Genomic DNA, 12,463 nt, shown 5'->3' with positions numbered 1-12,463 from the left:
ATTTGTTAGACGCTTGGTGGTGGCAGCAATAAAGTCCAGGGGAAAAAGGTAAAATAGTTTGTACCTTGTGGAAGTTTTAACCTAAGCTGGTAGAAATAAGCTTAGGGGTTTTTTTCATGCAGGTCCCCACATCTGTACCCCAGAGTTCAGAGTGGGGAAGGAAGCTTGACACAGCCCATTGGCCTTGAGCAAATTCTCCATCAGCTGTACTGCGTCTGACAGTAACTCAGGGAAATGCCCACATGGACACAAACTGCTCCATTTGAAATAACTCTGCAACTTGGGTCCCAAAGTACTCCTCCAGGCAATGCTACTGCCAGCAATGCTCTTAATTGTTGCGCCACCACCCGAGGGCATGCCCCCTAAGGCTACATCTCTGCTCTGAAGCACTGCTGATGTGTCTCTTTGCTGATATCCAGCCCAACTGTAGTCTCTAGCCTGCTCTGGATCAAGGTTACTCTAGGCCAGCTGTCCCTGTCCCATCAGGCAGGGAACAAAACTAATGCCCAGGGCTCCAGAGACCATTGAGAGACCAGCTCCACCCTCTCAAAGGTGATGAGGAACAGATTGTCATCGGGGCCCATTTTATTGAACTTCACCAGCATGGGTGACAGAGGTCCCCTGATGTAAAGGCCACTCTGAGGTCTCCCTGGGCAGGGGCCAGGGGTTTTAACTGTTGCAGAAAGACTCTCTGGAGTTCTTGCTGCTGGGACACAACCTCCTTCAGCAGCTGTTGCAGCTGCCTGGGCTTGGGCCTGCTACAACATCTGCTGCTGGAAGTGCTGTTGCTGGTTGGCCTGTTATTGTTGCCACTCCACCATCTACTTGCATTAGCGTTTGGGGCCCCTCTCAGCAGAAGCACCCTCTGAACGGACTGGTGTGGATTCTGTTTCTGCCTTGGGGCCTTGTATAAGGCATAAGGCTTCATGCCCACATTCTCCACCAGTTGTAGTGGTCCAACCCTTAGCTGGGGCTTGGACATAGTCACTCCAAGTCTCTTGCCACTGGGTCCCCTATCAGATCCACTTCTCCTGGGCAATCTGTCTGTTCCTGGGGGAAGTTCAGCTCATTCATGGGGTCTTTTCTGAGTCCAACTGCTATTGCTGGTAGTCTTTGGTGGCACTCCCCAGGTCCTACCATAGGTTGCTGGCTGAGATCAGCCTTCCAGGGCCCCTCGCCCATATCAGACTTGTAGTGTTAGTCTGTCCCCAAATGAGTCGGGGGAAGAGAAGGAAACACCAACCACTGCCTCAGGCTGGGCTTCCCTTGCTACTGGATATCACTAGCAGTCCCTGGCAGCCTGCCCTCCTGGGCAAACTTCCCCCCTTCTCTGTTGCAAGTTTCACCCTTTTAAGCTCCTCTTCTCCAGGTGGAGCATGTTCTGCAGGTGTGCTTAATTGGCATTGGCTGAGCAGGAATCCTCGTTAGCCTATCTATCAACTGGATGAGGGAGTGTCCTATCACAGAAAAAATCCCAAGCTTGCCATGATCTAGCTTCACCCTCCTTTTAATGAAAAAATTTGAATATTACGTTGTAAACTTCATATGAAAATTGCAAAAGATAGTAATTACTGTTGGTTCTTTTTAAGGATTCCTTTTAATGACTGACCATACAGTGCTACATCATGGAAAAGAAATCCATATTTGTTAAACTCCTACCACTTACAGCATATTTTGTTTAGTTGTCTGTATTTTATTGATTAAAATGTGTGTTCTGCTTGTTTTAAACTTTTTTCTATTTCCTTTCATGAATCCTTCAGATGGTTCTGATGCCTAAAAGAATGTCATGGTATAATGTGCTAGGGATGAGCACTGGAAAGTAAAATTGATTAAAATGTGATTATAAGCAAAACTGAAACTGAATTATCTAGTTTCATTTTTCAAGCCAAGGGAGTTATAGATAGCAAACAGCCATACTAATGAAAAATAAAGATTTTTAAAATTCTTTCAGTTTTAATAATTTACAGTAATTGTAACACAGGTAAGGAATACATTATATACAAAATAGTCCTTATAATAAATAGCAAAAACCACAATGGCAGCTTTGAATTTCTGACTGTATATAAAAAAAGTATTCATATAGCATGGCAAAACATTACCCAGATTTTGGCCCCAATTCAGCACAGCACTGCTTCAGTCCATCCTTCTTCAGTAAAATATTTAAGCACACATTTAACTCTAAAGATGTGCTTATGTCCCATTTAAATCAGTATATGCTTAAGTGCTTTGCTGAATCATGGCCTAAATGCAGCCTATACCATCCACCAAAGTCTGTCTGAAGGATAAAACTGTTAAGATGAAGATGAGAAAATAGGTGTACCAGGTAAACCCAGTACAGTGGGCTGACTGAATCACTTACTATTTTAATAATCTAAAAGCTAATCTAAACAAATCTAAATATTTTAGGTACAAAATTATAGCAACCTTATTGAGGCCTGGTCTACACTACACAGGTAAGTCAATGCAGGCAGCTTACGTCGATGTAGATGTGTATGCATCTACACTTCAATTTCACTCCCACGGACATAACTGCCCAGTTACCCTGACTTAATAACACAACCTCCACAACCGGCATAGAGTCAAGGTCGATGTAGTTACGTCAACACAGTGTCAGTGTAGATGGTGTGTTACTTGCATTGACTGTTCGCAGCCCCCTGGAGGTGTCCCCCACAATGCACCACCCTGATCGCTCTGGTCGCCATTGTGAACTCTGCTGCGCAGTGGCCAACTGGCCAGGAACCACCCACCCCTTACTCGGGGCATGGAGGAGGGACCAGCACCAGGATTCACCAGACATCCCAGTGCACATAAACAGTGTTCTGCGGGGGCCCCCTCTGCCTAATTCTAGAGTGGGATGGGAAGCAGACAGGAACTCCACCTCTACTGGTTGTTTCACTGCCTCTTTTAGCATAAGTAAAAAGGAGCAAATCAACAGATATGTTCTGCTACTTTGGGGATTCCATCCCTGTAATTTCAAAGCAAACAGCATACTTACTGGAGGTTCCTACCCCTGCATAAGGCTCACCCGTGCTGGCCTGTACAGACTGGCTGGACTGCGCTGGAGTAAAAAACATGTCCTGGCTTCCTGTGCACCTGGATCCCATGACACGTTGCCTGTCCCCCATGCTCCTGCTCCTCTTTCTTGTCCAACACTTCCCCCTCATGCTTCAGGGTGGGGGGCCTCCAACTCAGACTCCTCCGAAGTATCCACGGGGCTCTTGGAAGGGGTGGTGGTGGGGTCTCATCCGAGGATGGCATGCAGTTCTTTGTAAAAGTGGCATGTCTGCAGCTTTGCACCAGAGCAATCGTTAGCCTCCCTTGCCTTTTGGAACACCTGCCACAGCTCCTTGGCTTTTATGTGGCACTGCTGCTGGTCCCTCCTCCATGTCCCACGTGATCTGCTTATATAGGACAACATTTCTATGGCTGGATTCGAGCTGTGCCTACACAGCCTCTTCTCCCCACAGACCCTGGAGATCCAACACCTGCATACTCCAGGCAGGAGGGGCTTGTAGGGGGGGAGGGTCATATGAGCCCACATTTAGCACCACAGGCCAAAAGACCCTGTCAGGCGGACTCTCGCCTTTCACTTTTAAAAAATGTCTACCCTTTGTGAAAAAAAGACATGAAAATGTAAACCAATGATGCCTGCATCAGGCACTCTATGACTGTTTTCCCACAACTGTCTCCACCCTTTCTTCCCTTATGCATGGAATACCTGCCCTGAACTAATTCATAAGTGAGCCCTCTCCTCAAGACCCACTTCTACAGAGGTGCCAACCAAATATTAGCCAATCAATGACTAGATCAAGGGCCCATTGGGGACAGCTGACATCTTCCCCATCGTTCCCCATTGTTTTGTTTGAGTTTTACTTTCTTAAGTTGTGAGTTCTTCAGGGCGGAGGCTTTGTCTTTCTGTAAGTTTGGACACACCTAGCACATTGTCGGCGCTATCATCATCCTGACAGGAATGATTTATGTAACGTGTGTGTGAGAGAGACTGGAGCAGTGGGGGGGAGAAATTTGAATTCTCTTTTCCCCCACTCCACTCCCCTTAATTCCTGTTCCAAGAGAATAGGAGCCTAGTTGTTTGTGCTGGGTTCTGTTTTCAGCTGCAAAAATTTAGAGAACTATTACAAAGAAGAAATCCCCAGCTAAGCTAGTATTCTCTTGGAGCCACTAGCCTTCCTCCTGCCAGAAGGATTTGTGACTTTAGGAGTTCTAGGTAGCCCTTTACAAACTGTGAATAATCTAAAATCTTTACGAAAAATCATTGACCGCTTTCAACTCTACTGATCGGGTTACATTTTCAAGTGTATTTTGGCAATGGGAAGGGCTTGAAACTTACTTTTACTAAAAGGAAGCAAGCAAGCTGAGGTTCTTCTCTACATTTTGAGTTGCCAAATTTAGGGAAGGCCTGAGGCTGACAGCATCATGGGTTTACAAAGGCCAACTACTGTTCAGAAGCATAAAAGAGCAGCACAGAGGCTTGAATGTTCAGTTTTGTTCTAATAGATTCTTTGGTTTTGACAGTTTTAAGATGTCTCACTTCTTCAGACTTTTTCCCCATCTTATCTATTTGCGTCTTTTAGTCTCTCTCCTTTCACATCTGTTTAGCATTTCTCCCTTTGGAAAGGAGAAAATGAAATACAAAGGCCAGATCTTCAAAATTACCTTCCAGAAGCAGTCTACAGAAGCCTTCAGCATACTACTTCTCCTCTCTCATAATGCACGAAGGAAAAAATAGCTTTCTGCTATAAATTCACGCTTGAACCCCCAAGGACAGCAACACTCTGCTGTACCTTAACAAGAAAAAGTCTCAAAGGTTTCCATTTTCACTCAGTTTCCAAAGGTTTTCCCCACATTTAAAAAAAAAACTTGTAGATAAAAATATTCCTGATCCCTAAAATGAGCAGATGACCTCACTCAGCTGAAGCCTCCTAAAAGCCAATGAATAAATGAGGATTTTTGCAAAAAGCAAGGTCATCAGGCTGGGAGAGAGCAACATAGGGGGTCTGAGCGAAGCAGATCTGCTGATCTTGTCAGAGAATAATAAAAAATAGAGCTGGAAAAAACCCTGTTAGTTCCTCCAGGTCACCTGTCTGGGGTGCAGGGTGTCTCCTAGAGTCCATCACTAATGCATTGTTCAGTCTGGTTTTAAATGTCCCAATCAGTAAAGCACCCATTTTTAACATATCACTTGAAGGTGGTATTTTCTCATTTGCTGCCTCAATTTTTATCAAATTTACCTGTATTCCCATTACCCCGATCTCCTATTTACATACCCCATTGTCCCACCATTACCAGTTCCTTTCTCTTCTTGGAGCTACATTCAAAGGAGTTGCCAGGGGTTGTGTAGAGGCAAATCCTACCCTGCTTGCTCCTCACTCCCAGCGGGTAATAATTTATTGTTGGCCTATACCCATCCCAGTCCAGCCCATGCTCTGGCACAGGTAACCTGGCCAATGAGTACAGGGGTTATTTCCCACCAACTTGCTCCAGGAAGGAATACACTGTGGGGGGAGACAGCTCAGTGGTTTGAGCATTAGCTTGCTAAAGCCAGGGTTGTAAGTTCAAGCCTTGAGGGAGCCATTTAGGGATCTGGGGCAAAAATTGGGGATTGGTCTTGCTTTGAGCAGGGGGTTGGACTAGAGGACCTCCTGAGGTCCCTTCCAACTCTGATATTCCATGATTCTAAGACCTGTTTATTAATATGCTCTTGGACCCAAGGTCTGAGGAGACCTGTTTTTCATACAAACATAATTTGAATCAGAATGCTGCCCTTGGTGTTTACACCCTTTACATATTATCAGATTATTATCCAGTCTCCTTCCCCATAAGATCCATAGTCATTGCTTAGCTCTTCCAATTGTCATCTCTGGCTCATTTAATCTTTTTTCGTAAGACAATAAACACAGTACCCTTAAGCATCTGTTCATTTTAGTTTCCCTTAAATTACCTCCTGTGTGTGTGTCTCTGTTTAGTGTTCAGGTGTCCAGAACTGAATGTGGTATTCCGGAAAGCCTGGGGTAGTTTTACGACAATCAGCCAGAAGTTTGTCATTGATTTCAGTGGGGGAACGACCGGTCCCTTGAGGAATATGCATGAAAATCCCTTAGAGAGGCCAGTTTGCGTGTGTATGTATGACAGGAATCTGAGAATTCATTTAGATTGGAATATGTTTTAAATCAAACAAGAAATGCATATAGGTGGTTCCTGAATTTTATTATTGTAACTTCCTGATCCAAGGACAGCTAAGTCCCTTAACATTATGTATTACAAAAGATTGTTTACGGTGAAATCCCAGTACTATCTGCAGCCATGGAGAACTAATCAGATTCTCAAGGACCATAAATCATAGTGACTCTGCCCTCCCCAGGCCCAAGCTGACTGTGAGGTCAGGAAAGGACTGAGGATGTGCACACCTCAATTCTATCTCTTAATCAGGCAAGGAGAGTAAATGAACTTTTGGACTTAAGACAGGGACCTCCCAGCAGACAGTGATGAACTGCATCTGTGAATGCAGTGGTATCTCGGGCTAACAAACCCAATGGCAACTGAGAGCTGGGCAGACAGAAAAATCCTTACCAACACTCTCCCAGGCCCTCTCTAGAGGTCCCTTTTCTGTGTTTTATGAGGGTGTGGATTGTCTGGAGGTGTAATTTCATTTGCCTTCTGCCTCCACCCCCTTTCCACAGCTCACACTAACCCCTGTGTGCCCAGTGTAGGGAGAAAGGGGACAGAGTTCTGTGGACGGCTGCTTGGATATGAGGAGCTCACATGCTGTGGAGGAGATCTGCTGGTCCTCACCAGAGAGTGAGCATGAAACCTCTCTGCTTCCACTGCTGTACTGGGCCTGATTAACCTAGCACAGTATTGTATCTGTGGTGAGAAAGGGATTAATGTGTGGCTTATTTCTATGTAAAGCAGGGCCAGGAGCTGGCCCTTATATCCTCTTATGTCAAAATATTGTCCTATTGGAAAATTAGAATAAATTAACTAAAGTTCCAAAACTTAGATCCAAAAAATAAAATAATGGTGATTTACAGAAGATTTCAATCAGCAGGAATAAAGAAACATGAGACTAAAATGCAGAAGAATCCTGCTGAAGAAATAGCACAGTTCTAGCTCCCTACTGTTACTGACTCCAGGAAACGCTGCATGCAAAATTATTAGGCACATGCCGAGACTGCAAACAAATAGATCCAGCTTTAAAAAGCTGTGTCTAGTTTGAAATCTTTTTCAGAAAGAGAAGGTAGGAAAATAAAGATGTTAATAACCTGTCTGACTACAAAGGATGAAATGGGCTACAGGCTATGTTGTTCTGCAGTGTAGACTATAAAGCCAGAAGGAGCCATTGTGATCATCTAGGCTGACCTCCTGTATAGCACAGAATCCTTGGCTCAAGCATGGTTGCACCAGGAGAGGGAAGGGTGAAAGAAGTCTTTTCCCCTATCATTGCCATTTCTACTACTCAGGCACAATAGCAATCCATTCAGGAGATTTCTCCATTCTCGAGCTCCAAGAGCGCAGATCACCCCAAAGGGGGTGCAAAGGAGGCAGGACCCTAGCTAATAGGCACCAGGCTCCACTATCCAAAGGAACGGTGCAATATGCACACTATCTTTGCATGCTGATGAGCTGGTAGAGGGATTGTTCCTTGTGAATTACAATCCAATCCAGTGCTCTTCCACACGAATACCAAATTCAGGCTTGTATGTAAATCCACAACCCAGTTTACCATGCTTGGAAGAGCTCCGTTTTGCAGTTGCAGTTTGGGCCTATCTCCAATAGTAGTGTCACACACATGTTGCCGTAATTCCTGTGAAAGCTGAGCTAACTGAAAAGACTAGCCTCTGAGGTCCTGAGTGTCACCACAATTCTGGTACTCGCTCGCACTACATGGCTGTAATCTTTGCAAATACACACAATGAGGATGCTTTCTGCTCTCATCAAAAAGCAGAGTGAGCCACTGATATCAGGCTGAAGAACAAAAGCACATGGGAATATCGCTAAATAGGCTCAGGAAAATGGAGGAACAGCTGGAGAAATGGAGGAAAAGTTACTAGAGAAAAATCAGTACAAAATAGTAAGTAATATGAGAACACCTCCATGGGAGCCTCGCTCTCTTACAATCAGAAGGAAGATGCAGCTGAAATACTCATTACTTGGGGCTACAGTCCCTGAAGCTGCTCACAGTACCACAGGGGTTATAGTACCCCTAGTTGTCCAAAGGAACTGGATCCGCCTCGTACTTGAAAATATGCTACTCAACTGTTAAGTACCTGCATTGATTACCTGCAAATTCCTGTCTAGGGTCACTCAATGCCTTGGCCATAGTATTTAGCCCCACTGCAACTTCACGGAAGTGTGAAACTATCTTCATACCCCCAAAAAACCCTACAAAACAAAATTATAAGGAATGAGTGAGAGCAGGTAGAATATAAAAGGAGGATAGTGGAAGCGATTTTCACACCTCCTCATTCTGCTGTGCGCTTTCGCTTTCTGACGGATTCTCCTCCCAACGCACATTGAATAATAAATAGCTGGGGAAACACCTGGTATAAGATGGGCTTTTCCTGAACACATGGCAGCAGTTTGAAACTAGCATATGCAGGGACCCATCTTGGGTTTGTCAATAGCCAGCTGATTTGGCTCAAGGAAGAAACCCACAGTTGTTTAGAAAGAGAGAATATGCATCAGTATCAGACAATGTCTACTAAATTCAAGATGCCAGAACATTTGGTAGAGAGTGTAACCTAACGATCAGAGCAGGGAACTGGAACTCAGGACTCCTAGGTTCTGTTTCTCCACTGACTCACCTTGGCAAGTCACTTAACTTGTGTATTCCTCAGGTCATATGAGTATAAATGTATTACCCATCTACTCTCGGGCGTCTTGTGATGCTTTTTTATTAAGTGCTTGTAAAACACTTCAAGATCTTCAGATGAAAAGTATTAAATAAGCGCAAAGTGTTATTACTGCTATAACTTACTTCTCTTGATTTCGGTTCTCTAGCTGACTGTGCTCTACCCAAAGTCATCACCAGAGTTGTTCAGAACTGCTCCCAGCAGTGTGGGTACTCCACCTCCCCAAGAGATGGTTGCTATGTGGACAGGAGAATGCCTGTTAACGTAGTCCTGTCTACGCTGCGGGTTAGGTCAGTATAGCTGCATCACTCGGGGGTGTGGATTTTCCTAAGTGAGCTCGTTATACTGACATAAGTTTGTAGTATAGACCAGGGCTGACTGAGACTGGCTTTTGCAGCAACAGCAGAGATTTAACCTGCCCAGCCTTTGGGAGTGGCTGTATCTTCTAGCGTTCTCCTTGGAAGAGAAGAGTATTCTCTTTTAGAGTTGGCTGAGGTTTGTTTCACCTGAATTGTCACACACAGTTACATAAGTGACTCGTATTGGGAGCTGTATGACTAAATCTTGTGCAGCTGTTTCAAACTTTACTCTAACAGTAAACTGGAGAGGTGAGATTACAGTGACATATAGTGCTTTTACACAGTCTGGAAAATTGCAGTGATAAGGCTATGTTGCAGTTTGATGCAATGAAATGGAGTCCCTGTTAATTGTGCTTAGGGCACGGTATATTGTGTAACCCTTAATGAAACTCATTTAGAAAATGCCATCACCATCAAAACAGCTGTTTCAGTCAGTCATTTTCCCAAAGTACAATTTAAAAAACAAAAACCCAACCTCCAAATAGTACCTATAGGACAGGATAATGCTAAGATCTGTGAAAGATTTGCAAAGAGTCCACCTCCACATCCCCTGAGGACCAGAAGGATATAGACCAACTGCAAGGGTTTCAGAGAAGAGCACAAAAATTAAGACACTTGACCTTGTACACGTAGTTGTACCATAGTTAAATGATGACTGGGGGGAGACACAAGATTACCATGTAAACATATGTGAAGAGTGCACACGCACAAAGTAGAGAAAGAGGCTAGAATTAAAAGGAATAGAATTAAAATACTAAACATTTCTGGTGAGTTTTGGGGAAAATATCTTGACAGGTATTATATACATTAAACTGTGGAATATTCTCCACAAGGCAAGTGGTGAAAGCCCCAATGAAGGAGGCATTTGAAACTGAACTGAACAAGGCAACAGAAAGTGTATTGTAGCGAACAATCCTGCACTGGCAGGAAGATGAACAGATGACTGAACACGCCTCTTCCTTCTCTAGTTTGATTCCTCATTCCACCAGCCATGCCCCCTCCCCAACTTTACGCAGGAAAAGAACACAAACACAACCTCTACACTACCTCATGATGAACCCATACGAGGGCTGCTGAACCTCTTCCCAGGGCAAAGAGGGCACATGAAGCTCAACACCTGCCGTAGGGGCAACTGACACATAAAAACATTTTGAAAGGCAATAGAGGATTTTTTTTTCATTTTACTCTTCTAAGTGATATTTCTCTAAAAAAAAATCTCTCTCTGTAGATAAAATGGAAGACATCCTTTGAAAAGTCTAAATATTGTACATTTCCCTTATGTCTATGCCAGGAAGACCACAGCAATGTATGTTCCCAAGTATGCAACGTTGTTGTAGCTGTACCGGTCCCAGGATATTAGAGAGACAAGGTGGATGAGGTAATATCTTGTATTGGACCCGCTTCTGTGAGTGAGACAGAGAAGTTTTCCCACGTATGGCATTTACCACCAGGATAGAATGGAGAGTGGTTGAGGCTGATGAAAATCACTTTAAATGGTGTTTAATGCTCTCTTGTAGCATTAGTGAAGGCCAGAAGTCACAGAGCCTGTGTCCAATATTAATAATACATTTCAAAACTATAATTCTTTAATATTTTATTCACAGCAAGACATTAATGAAAGTTAATTTTTCTGGGGGAAATGGAGGAAACACATTTTGTTCTGTTTCTGTGACCTGAATGCTGCAGCTACCAGTGCTTCATTTTTGCAATCCAGTAGAAAAGCATTATGTAATGAACGATTAGTTCCATAATGTGTGCCCCTTTGGAGCTGCAGAGAGCCATATCCGAACAGGAGGAAAAATGTGACATGTCTCTGTATTTTTCTTCTTTGCAGATATCTCAGTAAGCTTGCTGTCCTTAGTTGTCACAGCCTGTGGACTTGCTCTCTTTGGTGTGTCTCTGTTTGTGTCCTGGAAGCTTTGCTGGATCCCTTGGCGAGAACGTGGCCTGCCCTCTGGGAGCAAAGACAACAAGCAGGGATCGCTGAACTATACAGACACAGAGACCAATGACCATGAATACAGTGAGGATTACCTGGGGCAGCCCACTTCCTACCCGGAGTCCTCCCTGAAGATTAGTCACACTTCCCCTGATATTCCATTAGATGCTCAGGCAGGGACCAAGGAGAATTGTGTGCACAATGTCCGAATGCATCGCCAAATCACAGAACCAACCTCTTCTGCTCGGTCAGTAGCTGTAATTTCTTTCTAATGATAATCATTATGAATGGAGATGAGACCAAGAGAGTTACACTTTATTAGTTAACACAGAGCCTGACTGCAGATGTATATTGTACCTGCCTCATTCTTTTACTTTAATGATCATAGAAAATCAGTTGTATGTTGGGGTGTACTGGATGATGGATGGCTTTAAAATTAGGAAGGTGCTTCCATAGTAGCCACAGTGGCGATCCATGTTTTCCAACATGAACAACTACAGCATCATCTGTGTCTTCCCCTTATAAGCTGGGGAAATAGCCAGGAAGGTTAATGCCCCGTAGAACAAAAGAACAGCCTACACTGGATCTTGTAAATCACATTCATTTGGACTTACCATCAATGCCGAGGGCTCCGCAAAGATTTCAACAACCATCAAAAGAGAAAAATAGGGCAGGCTAATGAAACACTTTTGAAAGTTAGAAATAGAATTAAAGGTGATAAGTTTTAGCTACAGCCTTGACTGTGGGGGGAAACTGAATGAGCAAGATTAGATGATGGCAAAGGAACCAGAGTGCCAGCATATAAGGGAACAGGAAAGGGAGAAGGGGAGAATGTGAGAGTGCTTAGGGGCAGGTGATAAAAGGATTAGGCTGCATGCAGCCAGAAAAGGATCAGCACGTGAACAGCCAATTAGTGGATTTCTGAGCTAATGCAGATGTACTGGATCTGGAGAAGGTACAGCACTCTCTCCATTGCTCCTCAATAACTCGTCTGGCCATTTGACTGGAGTGGGTTTGGCAAAAGCTTTAAGATAAGGTGCTGTAACAGCTGTTAAAGCTGAATAATTGCTGACAGACCCAGGTTTAGGTGTGAGAAGGCTTGGCCTAGATCAGGTGTGGCCAGCCTGAATCTGAGAAGGAGCCAGAATTTACCACTGTACATTGCCAAAGAGCCACAGTAATACCTCAGCAGCGCCACATCAGCTCACCCTCCCCCTGACTCCCAGTGCCTCCCACCCACCGGCAGCCCTGCCAATCAGCACCTTCCCCCTCCCTCCCCGCACCTCCCAATCAGC

General features: G+C 44.3%; 1 protein-coding gene across 4 annotated transcripts in view; it reads left to right on the top strand.

The window, feature by feature from the left end:
- Positions 1–12,463, top strand: part of SYT9 (synaptotagmin 9) — a 109,532-nt gene that overhangs the window by 39,462 nt on the left and 57,607 nt on the right. For all 4 annotated transcript variants that reach the window (XM_073347692.1, XM_073347693.2, XM_073347691.2 and 1 more), the window contains exon 2: positions 11,064–11,415. In XM_073347692.1, coding sequence (XP_073203793.1) covers positions 11,064–11,415 — 352 coding nt within the window. The remainder of the gene's footprint in view (positions 1–11,063; positions 11,416–12,463) is intronic.

Source organism: Lepidochelys kempii, chromosome 6 (assembly GCF_965140285.1).
Source record: "Lepidochelys kempii isolate rLepKem1 chromosome 6, rLepKem1.hap1, whole genome shotgun sequence".
NCBI classification, from domain to species: domain Eukaryota; kingdom Metazoa; phylum Chordata; order Testudines; family Cheloniidae; genus Lepidochelys; species Lepidochelys kempii.
This window is presented reverse-complemented; position numbering and strand designations above follow the sequence as displayed.